The sequence below is a fragment of the Acanthopagrus latus genome, chromosome 8, assembly GCF_904848185.1.
Source record: "Acanthopagrus latus isolate v.2019 chromosome 8, fAcaLat1.1, whole genome shotgun sequence".
Classification (NCBI taxonomy): Eukaryota; Metazoa; Chordata; class Actinopteri; order Spariformes; family Sparidae; genus Acanthopagrus; species Acanthopagrus latus.
In genome coordinates this window covers 7,303,547-7,321,508 of record NC_051046.1, presented here as the reverse complement: position 1 = coordinate 7,321,508, position 17,962 = coordinate 7,303,547, and the positions used below count along the sequence as shown (strand labels likewise).

Genomic DNA, 17,962 nt, shown 5'->3' with positions numbered 1-17,962 from the left:
ACCAGGACAACCTGTTCCCACGTGTACCGCTAAATCTCTCCGAAATACAAATATGGCCCAGTTTTCACAGTGAGTCACATAAACGTCCCTGTTTCCTGACAGATCTCGCGGGCTATTTGTTACCTTTCGCGGCATGTAAAAAAAAGTGTTTCCCAGGCCTTCTTACACAGACGCTGCCGAGGGGATGGTAATTGAAGTGGATGCTCCCCTGCGGAGAAGTCATTACGATTGGTTCTGGCCTGAAGATGGGTGGGAGGCCCCTGCTTTCTGCTCATCTCGCTCTCGTGAGACAGAAGACGACAACACTAGAATACATGCAGACGCAGACACAGAAGCGCGCAGTGAGAAACTGAATAACACCATCATTGTTGGGCCGTTCAGCTGTTTATCTGTGCTCTCTGTGTTATGGTGCTGTAACTCAGCCCTTTGTAATTTTGTGGCGTCTTGAAACATAAACATTCAACCCTCGCCGCCTGGGATGGGGAGAGAGTCCAGCTAGAGGGCATTTCCATAAACACACCCACCCACACACAAACACACACACACACACACACACAGAGTGAGGAGCAGGACCATGGGGATGAGTCAGACAGCCGTGGGCAGAGACTGGCTGGGTTATCGGGGTAAATGAATGCGTAACATTGCCAGGATTCTACCATTGCTTCGTATTATTACGACTGCGAACAAAGACGAAGCAGACGCACAAAACACACGGTAGAAATAAAACCCCAGACAACCCAGATGCTTTGTTGGCACCTCCTTTATTAGCATATCTCTTAAGCAGGTAGTGATCTTCTCCCTCATTCTTTTTCTTTCTCTTGCAGACGAATGATTTTTTCTAAATTTAAAAAGCTCACTTTTAGTTCACTTTGAGGACAGCTGCTGTGAACTGCCAGAGTCTCCGAGCTTTCTGCGTGTTCCTTGTATTTGTATTCCTTACCGTGCATGCAGGTTTGTATTTCACATATTTTTATTGCCAAGTGCAAATCCCATTCGCCTTCATTTTTGCAAGGCTGTTGACTGAAATGGGTCATTGTGCATCTAGCCCGAGGTATCAAGAAACACTGCTCCGTTTTTTCTCTCCCCCCCCTTTCCTGTCAAGACGAGGGCTTATTACCTCACTGGATTTGAGGCGATGGAATTTAAAAACGAACCCTAAAGGAAAAAGCAAAGAGCTGCAGAGAAGACGAACACAAACCATACTTAAACTGTTCAATTAGGAGAGTTTATTGTCATCTCCCTGTCAAGGTGTCAGACAAGATCCCCATGGAGGCAGCGTGGTTTTGTCTCCTGAATCGGCAGTGGCAGTTAATCTCTGTCATCGTTGTCTGAATTAACGTCGAACATCACACAGAGGAAAGACAGATTAAACTTGTGTCTTTTGGTTTCTTTTTTTCCGCCAGCGTGTCATCTTGCAAGACCCGAATGCCTGCCCACAAAGTTTATAAATAGCCCTCCGATAGTTCTCATGTAGGCCACAGTCACTCACACACTGATGCGGACCAGGGTATTGAATAAATAATGCTTTCTAGGGGATTACCACTGCAGATGATTTTCTCCTGCATGCTTGTCGCGCGGCTTTAGCTCTATGTGTGTGTTTTTTTTATGTGTGGCATATACAGTATCACAGCACTAAAGCTGGCAGGGGGTCCTCACTTTAGGAAATGGTGTGGGGGGGGTTGAAAAAGGCTTGTTTGGTTGCTCATTTTGACTGGTGTTTTTAATCTGATTTCATACCATCTGACCTTCATAACTGTGATAACTGAGCTCAGTCTTGCTGGTTATAATCCGATGTTCCTGGTTTTACAACGTCCACCATACAAGTCGCTTGCCGTTACATGTGTGAACCTGGCGTACATGCGCGCGTGCCCGCCGAACATCTGTGTATGCCTGCATGCATGTGTTGATCCACTTAAGTTAATCAGCTGATAGTTCAGTATTGATGTGCAGAGGCGAAAAAAGAGCTCAGGGGTGAGTGATGATGAGAATATGACAGTAAGTCACTAGGTGCAGCTGTAACTCACCAGTCCAATAGCTTTAATGGACATGTAAAGACCACCGTGGTGGATACAGAGGACTGACTCAGCTCTCTGTTGGCTTCAGCCGACACGATAAAAGATCTCTGCGAGGGCTCGTAGCTAAAGGTCTCTGCTGTCACAGCTTTGTGGGAGAAATTCAGGCCAATTTACACACTTTTCTGCATGCAACGATAAACCGAGCGCCAGGATGATCAATATCTTCATGCAGGACTGGGCGTGCTTGACTGGAAGGACGTGGGCATGTGTTTGTGTGTGTGTGTGTGTGTGTGTTCCCCCTTTGTGTCCTAGTCGAGACAGTGCAGGGAGAGAAAGCTGGATGTGGGATTTCAAAGATAATCTCCCTACCAGATGGCAAAACATCCCATATTCCTTTTGAGGTTCCCCACGTGATCCTCTGTAAGGGCTCTGTATGAGTGTGTGTGTGTGTGTGTGGATGGAGGGTGTATCTATACTCACACACGTTATTATTGGATCACGTGACACCCATGCGTATGCTAATAACAGCCGTAACGTCACATTAATCCAGTGACCTGGTTAAGCCCCCCGATTGAAGGAAGTGAGTGTGGGAGGCGGGGAGGAGGAGGAGGAGGAGGAGGTGGGGGGGCTGCCAGTGCCGGAGAAGTGAGAGGAGAGACAAAGCGCGCTCCCTCTCCCTCTCACACACACTCTCACACACTCATTCACCTCGTGAGCGGCAGAGTGGAGCGTAGCAGGGAGAGGCAGAATGGGAAGTGTTTCAGCACAAGAGGGAAAAGCGGCAGAGAGAGGCACATAGGACACGCGCGTTGACACCACTCACTTCTTTTCTTCGTCTTACACACCCACGCGCAAAACTCGCGTGAACCCCGGCTGCCAGGCTGGACGGGATAGCAAGGACGCCCACCTCACACACTCGCACTAATGCTCACACGCCCACGGAGACACACACTCTGGAGCGTACTACCATGGTGGTCCAGGGAGCTGTGACGCCCGGGAGAACCCGCCGGCTGATGCTCAAGCTGCCGGTGGGGACTCTACGGAGGAACAGCGGAGAGAGGGTAAGAAGTCCTCACTTTCTCCCTTCTTCTGACACTTTGCCTCTCCCTCCTTCTCTCTCTCTCTCTCTCTCTCTCTCCCTCTGTCTTCCCGTGCTGTGGTGTGTGTGTGTGTGTGTGTGTGTGTGTACGTGGGATTTAAAAAGGTTCTTGGCTAATCCAGGGGATGGTATTAGATTTGAGTTGGTGGAAGGCGAGTGAAGAGCAAAGCTTTTAATCTCTCCAGTGGACAATACTTGTCTGTGTTTCTCGTCTTGTCAGTCTGAGTCTGTCAATCTTCCCAGTCTGGCTCTGTCACTGCTAATGTATTCCACTATGGTCCTCTTGTTTTCAAGGTTACAGGGAAGTCTCACTGTGGGAGAGCTGTCTTTGAGTTCGGTTTGTTTGCCCTTTGCCTCATCCTGTCATTGCAATTGAACTGACTTGAGACACGAGTTCATTTCCTTTTATCAGGCAATTCCGCACGTAGCCTCGCTTTTCCGCTTGATTTCAAGTACCAGATCCCGTCCCACACAGTGGAACTCGGATTGTCTGCCACCAAGGCAGCAAAAGCCTCTGTGTTTGTGTGTTTGTGTATATCTGGTGGGTGTGGGCTGAAGGCTGAAGATAATAGTTTCCAGCTAAGCTTAGATGTGGAATGTGTCTTGCATAGTCAACGTTTATGACAGTGTCTATAAGAGACAGGCTGCAACCTGCCAGGCGATTCACCTCTTGTGCTCTCCAGCAAAGTTGTTTACAGCGCTGGCAAAAGAAACAAACGAAAGACAGAAAAAGAAACTAGCACACAAGTTTGCAGCTCAGAGTGTGTTTGAGTCTCCCCGCTTTTGCATTCCTTTTTTGAGATGCATGTCAGCGCTCTCTCGTGTAATTCACTGGCATTAAGTGAGTCAGATTTAAAGGGGGTGTTTGTGTTCAGGTGATGAGCCTGCCCAGCTTACAAGTCATCCAAACTGCTTTCCTGAGAGAACTCATGAGGTGCTTATAGGATCACACTGAATAGAATTCCGACTCTGTTTTGAAACATCTCCGTCTTCCAGCTTGATGCAACTTGACTTCAAATTCATTAACGCGCCTCTTTGAGTGGTTGGGACTTCCACGCGCCATAAGCTCTTCTGAGAATCGCTGGTCTCTTTGTAGTTCTCTCTTTGATTGAACGCGCACACAGAGGATACAGTAATGCACACAAGCGCACACATACTGTACCCATGCCGTCGTAAATTACGCGGCGTGGCCTCTGTAGATTGGATGAGAACTGCTTTCACTTTAATAAGCCCAGACGCACACATTCCCTGCATAAAAAAACACTTCGCCAAAGATTCACTTTAATAGTGAAGTTGCACTTCAGTGAGCAACGTGAGCGAGAAGTTTAAGCATCCTCTGATGCTTTCAGGGAGCGCCACCCAGAGACTTCAGGTCGTGGTGTCATTTTTTTTCAGCCGTGGCGAGCAAACTGATTAGCTGTGCTCTAACTCAATCTGGCTGTCATAATACTGCCTGATTGGGGGAAACTGAATATTCACCGTCCTTTGGAGAGGAGTAATTGCCACTGCTTGATTGGCGCACACAGTCCCTCAAATCACCTTAATTAATGGAGGAAAGCAGATTTTCTCACACAGGAGCGTAGGGAGGTCTCTCTGTCTCTCTCTCTATCCTGATTGCAATTCCCATTCTCTGCCCGCCATTCTTCTCGCAGCCAGCTGTGCGCAGGCAGACAGACAGTAGGGGGATTACTTGTTGTGATTTGCATACAATCACGCGTATTACTGTGCTGGGAAAAAAACCCCAACAACAACTCTAGAGATGGACGTGCATCAGGTAGCGAATGCGGCGGATCAGAATAGTTACCCATACGACCAAACGGGCAAAGAAAACAATTTATATCTTCCGACTGTCAAACTGATTCCTGTCCTCAGTGATGACAATCTCTCTGATCTACCCCTTTCTTGCCCTGGGGCTTTATAAAGGTTGTCTGTCACGTTACAAATTAATCTTCCCGTGCACCGAGCCTCTGAAAAATACTTTCACTCGTAGACACAGCTGCAGCTTTGTCCTGCTCTGACTTGTCATGTTAGATAACTCATTGCATTATCATCCAATCTCCACCCTTACGCAACCACGTGAACCGCGCAGAGGAGGAACGACATACAGAGAGAGAATCCTGGGAAAATGCTGCTGACTAAGCAGCGTGGAATGCCGACGTGGTTATGTTTATCGCTGCGAGCTTTGATCTGGTTAAAAGCACATTTTCTGCGCACTCGGAAAGGCAAGATTTTCATATCCTACAGCAGCACTTTGCCATTCGACCCCAAACTCTGAGCAGCCGTTGAGTCGTTTGAAAAGACGTTCATTTTTTTTTATTTTTTCGCCTACCAGATCGCAGAGTAAGAAAAGACAGACCGCGTTCTCATCTGCGCCCTGTCACTTATCTAATGCAGATGAATCACCTCGCGTCCGTGCCGTTGGTTTCTGATGGATGTGGGTTTTACATCGCAGTTAATTGAGTAATATCTACCGGGAGAACACAGCCATCCTTGTTCACGGTCAACAGCTATGAGACATCTGAACAGAACATGCCTCGTTAACTGCGGAACAATAGAAGAAGAGACGCACTTGATTACTCCCCCTGTTCTCTGTGAATCAGTTTCTCTTTCCCTCCCTCATTTTCTCCCTCCACTCCTCCGTTTTGTGCCTGAAAATGCTGTCTTCGTATCCAGACTCGTCAGGCTCCTCATTCTCCCTGTATCTGGCTTTTGCACACCTTTCATTACAACCTGACAACAGCTTTGAGAAGGTTAAAAAAAAAAAAAAAAAAAACTGGTAACATGTGAAAAAGTATATCAACGTGGGGGAAAAAAAGGGAATATAAGGATTTACACAGATAGTCCTAGCAGTAATAATGTGATGATATATTGCGTGGTAGGTGTTGACAGTTTAAAACAGCTTCTTTTAGGGAACGCGAGCTGTCTGAAATTAGGATTATCCACCCTTTGTTATCCTGCTATCATGTTAAGCTGCTCAGCTCTCCTCTGTGAAATTAAGAACAAAAACAACAAACAAACAAAGGGCGGAGAGGGCGCGAGAGAGAGTGAGAGAGAGACGCGAGTGTTTGTGTGTTTATGTGTGTGTGTGAGAGACATGTTGGAGGCGGGTTACAGAAAAAATACAGACAAAAAAACATTTCAGATTTCAGGAGGTGGAAGAATCGCTCTCCAAGGAAACATGTTGTTGTCGGGGGGCACCACAGGGGAGCGAGGGGTTTAAAGGTGGGGAGGGGTGGGATCACTGTCGGAGAAGTTCACACAGACACACACACACACACACACACACACACACACATATATACATGTTGACAACATGCATTCATGAGTGGAAGAGGAATGCAAACAGACAATGGCTTGACTGTAATTTAGCACTGAATGCCTGAAAGCGTGAGAGCGGAGGGCAGGAATACTAATCGATCCTCGTTACCTTTAAACATCTCGTCTGCACCAATCACAGAGAAGGTCAGCGCTGGACTCGGGCGCTCTGTGGCTCAGGATGACACTCCTGCTTGTTTGTCATCAGGCTGATCTCATTGTCTCCACATTAGAGTCAGGATTCATTTGAGCAGCTGCAGAGTGGATGCTGAAACCAAAGGAACAGCTTTTGGGATAAGTTTCTCTTCAACTTTCTTTCATCATCCCTCTGTTTGCAAATACCAGTTGTGAGCTCGGAGGCTCTGCTCTGCTTCGCTACAGTATTGATTGCCAGAGATCTCAACCTGCTTCCCCCCTCCCTGCCTCCTCGGACTGTAGGTGAGAGATCTGTGGTCAGTGAGTCCAATTAAAGAGACAAAGGAGAAATACAGAAAGAAAGAAAGAAAGAAAGAGGTGGGAATAACTGCTGCTAAAGGCTCCCGAAGGCCCCTCTCGCACCACACCCTGTTCGGCATGAAAGGGGACCCCCCTTTTCTCCCCAAGGCAGCTCAGAAGCAAGAATGTTTTTGAGCATGGGAGGGAAAAGGGGGGAGACTCCCACCCTCCTCTCCACCCTGTCTCTTTCATCACTCTCTCTGGTATGATTTATTTTTTTGCTGTCTTTTATTCCCCGTCCAAAATCAACCCGCAGACCCATAGACACACGGCACAGCTGCGCACGAGTTCAAAGTACATCTGAACAGATCAAACAATGAGGAGATGATCGCCTATTGACTGTGAGTGAAGGCTGAAGGCAGTGAGCTGCTGATAATGTGTTTTCTCTATGGAGACAGTTTGCTAGCAGGGTAGCTATGGTGAGAGTGGACTCCTCTGTCCTCTGCCAAAACATGCCCACTGGATGGATGTGTGTGTGTCTGTGTCAGTGTGTGTGTGTGTCCCCATCCTGTGCTACCTTCATGCGGAGCGCAGAATGATTTCTTCATTATCTCTGCTTCACCATTCTCACGGATGACTGCATGAAAGAGAGAGAGAGAGAGAGAGAGATGGAGCTATGAAGAAGAAAAGAGAGACGAGTGTGGGTTGATGGGAAAGAGTCTGTTAAATTCCATCTGCCCCCCAAAACAGGATGTGGAGACCCCGAGATGTTCCTTAAATATCCCGGCACAATCTGTGCCCTTTGTTAGGCAGAGATAACACGACGCGATGAGAACGGAGGCGCTGTCTGTGACTCACTCATATGAAGGGGGTTTATTCATAGTTTTGTGTGTGTGCATGTGTGTGTGTGTGTGAATCCTGCTATGACAGAAAAAGAGGAAGAGAAAGGAGCGTTGGGAAGACAGAGAAGGAATATGTGTTGTAAAAGACTTTCTGAAAGATGTTGGAGCTAGCAGGAGTGTGTTTGTGTGTGTGTGTGTGTGTGTGTGACAAAGAGAGACAGAGCGGGAAAGGGTTAAAAAGAGAGAGAGAGAGAGGTGCAGTGTCTTGTTTTCCCGTGGGTGTACTGCAGTAACATAGTAATCCTCATTAATATTTATCTGCCAGGCAAAGTGGAGAGAATGATTAGCTTGAGAGTGTGTGTGTGTGTATGTGTGTGTGTATGTGTGTGCGGCGTGCACGTCCTCTTTGAGTGAACAACCCTTAGTGCACGTGCGTGTGTATATAGCATATTACAGCATACAACACATGAACTAGGTCAACTTCTATACTTAAGAGACATTCAAGTCCTGAAACTTCAAAGGTTTTGTGTCATCATGGGCTTCTCTCTCCGCTCCTGCGTGCACTTAAACGCGTTTTCATTTTTAATTATTGCACGCCGCGCACGAACAAGGGGAAGCTCGTGCCGCGTGTGCACATTCTCACACATGCAAAGGTATAAAGAAGCTCCCTGCATTCCTCCCTCTCTCTCTCTCCACCCACGTTGCGTTACGTTATTGATTTCCTCGCTCACACCTCTAACACAATCACATTAAACTAGACTGATCGGAATTGAATTTCAGAGTGGGTCTATACACGTATGTCACTTGTAATCTCTGTCACAGTGATGGTGGCTTGCGTGTGTGTCTATCAGAACGTTAAGAAGAGTAGAACATTTCCTGTGTGTTGTACAGACTTTTTACTCACTTTTACATCAGGTTTTTTTTGTGAATTTGTGTGCCAGAGTGCCTCAGCTGAGAATGTTCTTGTGAATTTATGGTGCCTGTGACCCATTTCCCTCCACTGCTCTCTCCCTCTCTCTCTCCCTCTCTCTCCGAGTTGCCTGCACTCTAGTATAACACGCCTGAGTGGAGATCAGAGAGTAGGAGGGGAAGATTGAGAGATACAGAGAGAGAGACGGAGACGAGGGAGAGAAAGATGGAGATAGGCGAAAGTAAAGAGGGTGGAAGAGAATACTGAAAGCAGGCGATGGAGCAGAGAAAGTGAGGCTCCTGATTCTCCCGATGTCGTGCCTCCGGTATCAGGACTGAGATGTCCTCGTGACAGACGACTGTCTGAGAGAAGGAATGAAATAACATGGAGATCATCTCACTGTTTGGTTGTCAAGTTATGTCCATCACGAGGCTGATTGTAAAATCCCAAACAGTGTCTCTCTCTGTCTTGTTACTATGGTGATAGCCGGCCAGCTGACACATCGGTGCTGACTGTTTACATCGCAGGGCCTGTACGACCTTTCCCAGGAATCAGCAGGACATTGCGCACACACAGAATCATGGGAACAGTGCACTGTCATACCTAACCTCCCGCCTCCCTCCCTACCACAACAAATATTTACACCCCTCATAAATTACAGTGGCAGGGAGCTGAACGTCTCCAGCCGAACCCTGATTCATTTTGGGAAAAAAAAAAAAAAAATCACGCTATAGGAATGCCTCACATTCCTCATGGGTTTCTCAAGACACCGCTGAGGGGGGCAGCACGAGGCCCTGAGATAGAGGGGATGGGAAACTGCTGCTGTGGAATGAGGGGAGGTTGAGGACCATGCGGTTTTGGAAATTAAGTTAATTTAAAAAGACGCAGGCTTAATGCATTATTCAGGATTAGGATTTTTTTTTTTTGTTGTGTGCAGTGAAGCTCCTGCAATCCGTTCAATTAGCCATCTGTTTTCAATATAGAGTGATAGAGAGAGTAGCACAGAGAGAGAGAGAGAGAGAGAGACATTGAGAAAAAATAGAAAGTGCTCTCATTCCCACGGCATCAATAACAAGTGTTTTTTTCTCATTGTGGAAAAATCAAAAATCAGGGCGGCAGGGTGCAACTATTTTAGTCATGTTTGCAAACCCTAAGCTGAACCCTGGCAAGTGCAACTAAATATTATCATTGGTGGCACTAGTGTGCCTGGAAATTGGGAAAATTTGTTGTTTGTGTTGTGATTGAAGTCAGGACAAACACGTGTTTCTACCTTTAGTCTTGTGAACAACCATAGACATAATGTGTTCATTAATCAAATTTAAAATATGTTATTGGGTGCACCTAAATTATGTGCTCCTGAATGACAAAAACTGGGTGCACCAGTGCAACCAGTGTGAAGAGTTAGCCTGGAGCCCTGAAAATACAATTCCCAATATCTATTTTGTGTCGTATATTAGTGGATTATTGCCAAGGCAGTGACTTACATCCAGGCTGACTCATTAATAAGCAAATGGTACGAGCGTCATACAGCAACACACACACACACACAGTCACCAGCTCAGCAGTACAGGAGTAACACTTTGCATCAATAAAGCCCTCCATGAATCAGAGTAGACCACGAAAGGCCATTTAATCCACCCACAGTCAGATTGGGTTTGGTTGGAAGGCAGAGAATTACTGTACTGTACAGAGTTATTGAATTCTCTATTGATCAACACTCTCTGAGGAAAGTGGAGGGAAAGCGGAAGAAAAGGGAATCCGATTGGCTGTAAAAGCATCAGATATTTAAGCTTTTTTCTTTTTAGATACTTATACTGATGTATAATGACCCAGGAAGATCGAGGAAGGTCTGATGGAGCTAGTACAACAATGTGTCTGTGTTCGATTTAACATTCATATCACACAGTATGCAGTGAGACAGAGAACATTGATCATTTAGGCTGTATTGTTTTAGCAGTGCTGTACAGCCAAGAGTTTATCACAGGCTGGCAAGGATAAACACACACACAGACTGTAGGCTTGGCACAGGTTGTATATGGGGGTTGTATTGCCTCCATGTGGCCATTGTTGCAAATGGGTGTGTGCGAGCAAATGTAAGATACGCTTCATTGTGGATCTCTCTCTCAAATGAGCAATTACAGACTCTTTGTAATCAATCAGCTTTACACGCTTCGCATAGTCTGTCAAGTTATAGAGAGCAGCAGACTAGTTGGATATCCTTGAGTTTCTTGGAGGATTTAGGTCAGGTCAGGACACTCCAGCCTGGGAAAACTCAGAGAGCTCGAAGGGAAAATATCTTGTTTTTTGAAAAAAATAAAAAAAATATTCTGGCTGAGGTCCCAGTACTGTAAGAAAGTAGCATTCCTTTGACTTTTGGAGAAGAAATATTAGTTTTTCAGCATAATGGAACTGTATTTCAGTGTGGTTGGGATGTGTGTGTGCCTGTGTCGTCTTCATAGCTTCACAGTGACAGTTTAAATAGTGTCCAGTTTCACCAGGTGTTGGAAAGTGTGTGCAAGCCTGGAGCCACATCCCTCTCCCCTTCAAAAGTGAGATAGAGTGAGTGCTGTCGTCTGCTCTCCTCTCTGACACCCTCCATGTGAGCTGCAGTATGAGAGTGCATACCGCTTTAAAGACAACCAGCAGTCGGGGAGACTCAGAGACCGGCTGCATTTCCTTAGTGGGAATGTTTGTGTTTGTGAGGCTCAGACCAACGGACAGAGGGGGCTTTGCTTAGGCGATGAAACGGGCGAAGGAGAGGAAGGCGGAGGAAGAAGAAGAAGAGAGACAGAGTCAGCAGGGACCACTGGCTGTGTGGGACCGGGACAGAGGGACTAGCAGAGTTTGACCTTGAGGAAGCATCAGACTGCTGAATCCCAGAGAGACTGAGAGGACAGAGGTGGAGAGGAGACAGCCACAGGGTCCCCCTGTCTCTCTGTGCTAAGCCTCTGGAGATGACCCAGTTTTTATCAGCTGGAGCTGAGTGGTATCAAGAGGACCACAGAGGCTAATTCCTCCTCATTATCTGAGCCTCTGTGGATTTTACCTGCGTGACTCACTTAAAGGTTGGTTAGTGTGATACCTGTGGATATCCCGCTGACATCAACCCATATCGCCATACTGTACGTACCTGTGGAGGTCTCTTCACAGGGAGCTTGTAGTAATGGAGGCCGTCTTGTTGGGTCTAGACGAGGCGGTCTGTACTCGTCAGGGTCTTCTGTGGACCCTCACCTCAACGGCCCTCCGGCGCCTTCGTGTGCACGCCAGGAACCTTCCTGCACCCCTGAATCTTTTACACACACACAGGTGTGTTTCTAGGCCACTCTACCAGGTAGGCTGAACCTCGCATACACACAAAACAGACTTAAATGTGCATGTGCATATCCATGCGTTCCAATTTGGCAGTGCCACCTGTGGAGATGGATTCTGGTGTATTGGAGCCCACACTTCAAGACAAGGTACTGCAGGCCAGGTGTGTCCCTCAGGCAATAGACGGGGGCCACAGACAGGGGCTCAGGGTTAAACAGGACTGATTTGTGTCATTAAGCAGGGAGGACAGAAATGGGTTAGATGTGTTCGGTGCCCCTGCTGGTAAAATGGGACACATATTGTAAGGTGACATAGTTTTATAACACACAGCTCAGGTGCATCCGGAGTGTGCTGTCAAGTTCACCTACAGCATGAAAAAGCACTGCTTTGTTCTTATGTGTGGAGTTCTTTTGTTGTTGTTGTTGTTGTTGTTGTTGTGCTCAGGATGCAGAGCCTGGACAGGAAGTTGTGTTGCTAGGATAACTGTTCAGGACCGGTAACTAAGCTGTTAAGCCCGTAATTGTTTTCTGTGGATGTGTGAAAGGGGGACGCTAGCACACAAATCACACACAGACACTATTTTATAGGCTGTCTGGTCAGTTACCATGCCTCCATTGCCCTACATGCTGAATCTAACTCCCTGGTAACTTTTGACGGACTAAATGTGTCTGTTTGCCTCTAATGGACAGTTAATCTAGTGGAAGACATATTTGAATTGCTATGTTCAAAGCAACTGTTTCTTTCGTCGTGTGTTTGTCGAGCTGTGATTCAGCAAAATGGTCGATCAGTATTCACTTCGCCATGTCTGAATCGGTACTCGGGGCTTTCATGGAGCCATTAGTATTCCCCAAGTGTCTCACCTGCCCTGTATGCAGCTGGCACCACGAGGACAAACCCAGCAGGCTCACAGAGAAACTCACCCGGCTTCTTACTAAATAACACGGCGGAACTGTGGCGTATAGCACAAAACCATACAGCATCAGTGGAGTCACTTCAATACCTGTACTTGCACACAGGCATAAACGCACGCCGTGTGTCTTTTCCTGTCTTTCTGCTCCAATTCTCTTTTAACTCTCAAGAGGGGGATAAGCCGGATTGTTGTTCTGACTTTTGTCTTCAGATGTGTCATTAAGTTTAAGCATCCTGAGGGAGGGCAACACAATCAGAGGAAACTGAAATAATATACCACACCTCTATAAGACAAACCCGTCCCTAACACCCCCTCCTGGTTTAGGAATGTCACTCAAACGCTTCTCAAACAGAGGTCGTTTAACACTTTCCCCAAACATCCTCTGGACATTGATGAGAGCTGTGGGCAACGTGTGTCCCCTCCCCCCCCAACCTGGACTGGGTTGGTACAATCCAATGTGGAGTTCTTAATAGAGGAGGAGAGCTGCAGAAGCAGGGAAGGAGGGGTCAGTGTGTCAGGCTGCAGGACGGGGATATCCCTGGCTCACTACACTGCCTCCCTGCCCGGCTTCCTCTAATACTGTTAATGAGATACCCAGCCTCGCACGACTGGCAGACACACAATGGAGAGAGAGCGGACACAAGAGAGAGGACTTAACTGTGTCTTTATATTCCATCAACCTATCTTTTGTTCCTTCACTCCTTTTCCACCTTCTCCTTTCATCCTGATATGATTTCTGCTCCACTGCTCTGACCGAAAGCCTGTTCCCCCGAGTCTCTTTTTTCCTCTTTGACACTCGCTTTTTTTTCCTACTTAAATTACTTCTTCATCTCTTATTTAACTCTCTACTTTCTCAAGTCTGGCTGAAGAAAGCATCCATCACCAGCAGTCCAACATAGTCAATCAGGACACCAGAGCCCAGATATTTTTCCACACCCCAGTGGTTGACACATATGTCAAGGTGATAATGTTACACTCAGGGTGCTTTGCCTGTTGCGTGAAGCAGAGCCCCGTGTGAATGAGGCGTGACATTAAACAGCAGGCTGCAACATTTTATGAAATGTTGTTTGCTCACACAGACATGCTCTTCATGTCTCTCGTGAGAGAACACAGCCACGTGTTCACACTTTCATACATCAGGCCGGCTATTATTGACTCAACAGCTTCCAGTCACACATTTTCCTCTGGTGGTATGACCCTTTAAAAAGGGTTAGTACCGACAGGCGTGTGAGGGCCATGCTCCGCTATGCTGTTAGACAGCGGCTCAGGGTAATTGTTTGTCATTTCTCGCGTTGCATTCCTTTCACATCGATTTCACAGCCCAGTCGCCAGAGTAAAATGTTGCCATTTTGTGTTTCTGCTAACCGAGGATATGTTCAATTTCATACGTGTCACACTTATCATATCAATATCTCTACGATGCATGTTATTTCACGTCCAAATTACATGTATATTAGTGTTTTCATGGGAATGGCAGCGATGACTGCCAAGCCAGAGTTTTAACGACATTTGTGAGCTTGAAGCAACTGGATATTTTTGACAAGATTGTCTGGACATTTTCTGTCTGTGTCAAGAGCAACAATACTTCATATTTTTGAAACCAGAAAATGTAACAGCCTTGTTAGTGGCAACAAAATCAGATATTTTTGATAAGACACTGTGGAATCATACTTGTGGTGAGAGAACCAGGTAAGTCAAAACATGATCTTTTCCTAACCTTAACCAAGTGGCTGTTGTACCTACAACATAAAACTGAACTTTTTTTTAAGTGTCACCATATCCATGGTTTGCAGAAGAGCACATTGAAGAGTCTTACTGTGGCGACTGGGTTGGAATTCATCTGTGCACATTGTATCTGTATCATTTTCCTCCCACCAGCCCCCCTTTCTTACAACCCCATCCCACAGGCAGGATATCCTGCATGGGGGAAGAAGCAGGGGTAAGGACTATAGCAAACACAGGTGCTTGGTCTTCCCCTGAGTTGTGAAAAATTGTCTTATTTACCTGAAATCACCACTGAAGACTTATTGCAAGCAGTCATTTCGTTCTGAGGAATGTGAAGTGACAGTTTGTGGAGCGAAACTCGTCTGCCGTGTGTTTAACATCCCTGTAGACTGCTTCAGGCTTGACAAGATAAACATCCTAGATACGCCAAGTTTATTTCCTGTTACAGTGCCAGCTAATAACAGAAGCTGTCAGGAAGCTGCTTCTCCTAGATGTCAACTAAACCAAGAGGCTGTTTACTAACAGCGAGGTTCCACCGAAAAGTTGTATACATATTTAAAATCTGGTATTATGTCACACATCTGTCATACATATTCATTCATTCAATGCTCTGTTAGCTTGTGTGCTGTGCCGCTGCATCATATTTAGGAGTGAAGCCCAGGCCGGTTTACTCCCACTTCACTCATCTGGTCCCGTTTCCTGTGAGAATAGCTCTGTCACTGATCATATTCCTTTCCCACTGACGAGTCCCAGCCTTTTATGATGCGAAGCAGAGACACAACAGCAGCACAACTCTAAAATAACCAGGATACACAATCCTCCCTCTGTCTACGGTCGGTTCATTTGAGCCTGTTCAGTTACTTCTTTTGTCTGCGGCCTGATAAGCTGTGAGCGCTCACTCAATCCATGCTGTTCCAAGCAAGTGGATTTCTTGGAAGCACAGTCCACTGTCATTGCCAGCGGCTCCCCTGAATCAGGATATGACTGCACTCGGTTCAGTTTGTTAAGTCTCTCTCACTCTCATGTTCAATTTATCGTCCACTTGTTCTCATTTTCCAGATGTCAATAAATAGACTTATGACAGGCAGGCAAATATCCAGTAAAGGGAAATCTGCGTGTCCTTGCTAATTCCCTGCCTCATCCCCCCCACCATTTTCCAGCCAAGTAATTATTGGATAGAGGATGGAAGTTGAACTTGTGACATCCTACTGAGGAATTTTGATCACTATCCCTGTCTGGCAGCCATCTTTGTTCTCAATGCCAAAGTCAGGATCTGCATGTGAGAAAAATCCTTTCCCAGAACCGAAACGGGAGACGTTTCGCGACGGGAGGGGGGAGAAGGCCAAGAACGGACATTGTCTCAAAATTTTCCAGCGCTTTTGTTTATTTATTTTTTTGGGGTAATTTTCTAATTTGTTTGCAACCAGCCCGAGGCATGTTTGTGTTTGATACCCTTGCATAGGCGAACACACTCACACACACACAAACACCCCTGTGCAGATTCTGTTGGTGGTTGAAGCCGTTTACAGTGTCTCCCTGGGGATAAGGTCTTATTTGCATAGTTCGTCTGGAAAACATTTCCACTGCTCCATTCCCAGGTTTATCAAATACCCACTGTGTGAGTGTAAATGTGTGTGTGTGAAAGAGAAAAATGAAGAGGGGGCAAGGCTCGGTGATGAACTTAAGTAAAGGGTTCCTGCAGGAATTCATTAACAGTTCAACCATGGGGAACAATTTTCCCACCACTCCATAAATCATAAATCATGATCAAAATTGGATCCGTCGTTCATATTTTGTTGATACAAATACATTTGAAGAGTCTCTTGGTGGTTTGCAGTCTTGTCACATGTTAAACATTTAAAGCGTGACACCCCTCCTCCCTCATGCGGCGTGTCATTTAGTGTACTATAAGCTTCTTAGCTGTGCCAGGATCTAATTTCTCTGGTAATGTGGGAATGTGGCACACTATATGACAGGAAATGGGCGCTCACTTGATTAATTACAGACGTTCACATGCTCCACACTCACTTCCACGCAGGAATCCCAAAGACCTTGTCTGCCTCTGATTCAATTAACAGGCTCTTGTAACTAAGTAACCGAACAGGTTGATGGCGCGCAGCCAGAATAATGTATAAGGTGAGTACCAGTGACAGGCATGTTGGACCTTCATCCTCACGTGTTAAACACTGTGAATTGGTTTGGTTCAGGGACCAAAACTACTTGGTTTACATTTTTAAGAATACTGTTAATCCTGAGCAAAAGTACTATGTTTGCTAAACCCACCCATCCACCCTTGCCTTCACCATTTGCAGACCATGTCGCTCTTATGTCACGGTACTCGACTTCCTCCCTTGCGCCCCTCACAATTACTACGACCACTAGATGTTGCATGAGGGCAGGATTTATAACGTGCTACTGAAGGAAAACACCATGGTATTTCTACTTTAGAATTTCCAGCAATGCTGCCAGGGGAATCACAAATTAGTGTTGCATGACACACAGAATGTAACAAGCCTTACTGATAACGTTTGGGATTTCATATAAAACCCAAATATAAACACTTTCCGAGATATCAGTTGCCATGTTGGAGACTATTCAGATGTCAAAAATGATTAAACACACTGGCTAGTCTTGTTGGTGTTACTGGGCCATGGTTGAGGGGCCTACTTGATAAATCTGGTTTATATCCCTCTAAATCCTCAAAGTGTGTCTGAGTTGTGGCCAGCGTCACATCTGGGTGGCCAAAGCAGACCTGAGATAAGGTTTTTTTGGAGGTGGCCTTATTCTATAGGGTGAAGTGATGGTGGTTTAAATGTGGCATTAGTGATGGGGATATATGGGCTTGTAATGTTTTAAATTCAGAGGTTAGGGCCTGAGTATAGAATGGTAATCCCGGAGGATTACTAGGGGAATCTGGTGAATATCTGAGGAAATCCCTCTCTGGGACTCTCAGATCCCCTGTTTGCATGGATATTATATCCTCTAACATTGTGCCCACATGTGTTTACCGAACAGTGTTTAAAGTTTTGTGTGTGTGTCGACTTTTAGAGACGAGGGGGGAAATATAATTTCCTCCTAACCAAAACATTCAAACTTCATAGTTTAGAACTAGAGCCTTGTAGTGACACAGTCACCATAGTGCTGAATCAGAGTGGAAAATGTGACATCATTGATTTCCCATGGTCCTCTAGGGAGGCATGGTCAGCCACTGTACTATGTTTAATAGGTCATATCAGTCATCATTTTGAGATAAATGTGAAGGCTTGAGGACTAAATATTGGCTCTCATTAAATTTAACGATTGGCTCTTTAATACCGCAAATGCCATCAAAAGCTCTGGCCCTCTCAATTATGTCCACCTGTAGGCTCAATTATGTATGCATAAACTGGGCGCACAAAACTG

General features: G+C 46.0%; 1 protein-coding gene across 7 annotated transcripts in view; it reads left to right on the top strand.

Moving 5' to 3' along the window:
• frmd4a (FERM domain containing 4A) overlaps nt 1–17,962 on the top strand; it is an 85,374-nt gene that overhangs the window by 23,960 nt on the left and 43,452 nt on the right. For 2 of the 7 annotated variants that reach the window (XM_037106838.1, XM_037106828.1), the window contains exon 1: nt 2,694–3,076. The exons of 1 other annotated variant lie outside the window; for it this stretch is intronic. In XM_037106838.1, the coding sequence (XP_036962733.1) occupies nt 2,984–3,076 (93 nt within the window). In that variant the 5' untranslated portion in view covers nt 2,694–2,983. Of the gene's footprint in view, nt 1–2,691; nt 3,077–17,962 lie in introns of those variants that run through there. 4 more of the 7 variants (XM_037106829.1, XM_037106837.1, XM_037106831.1 and 1 more) reach the window with 4 other exon arrangements.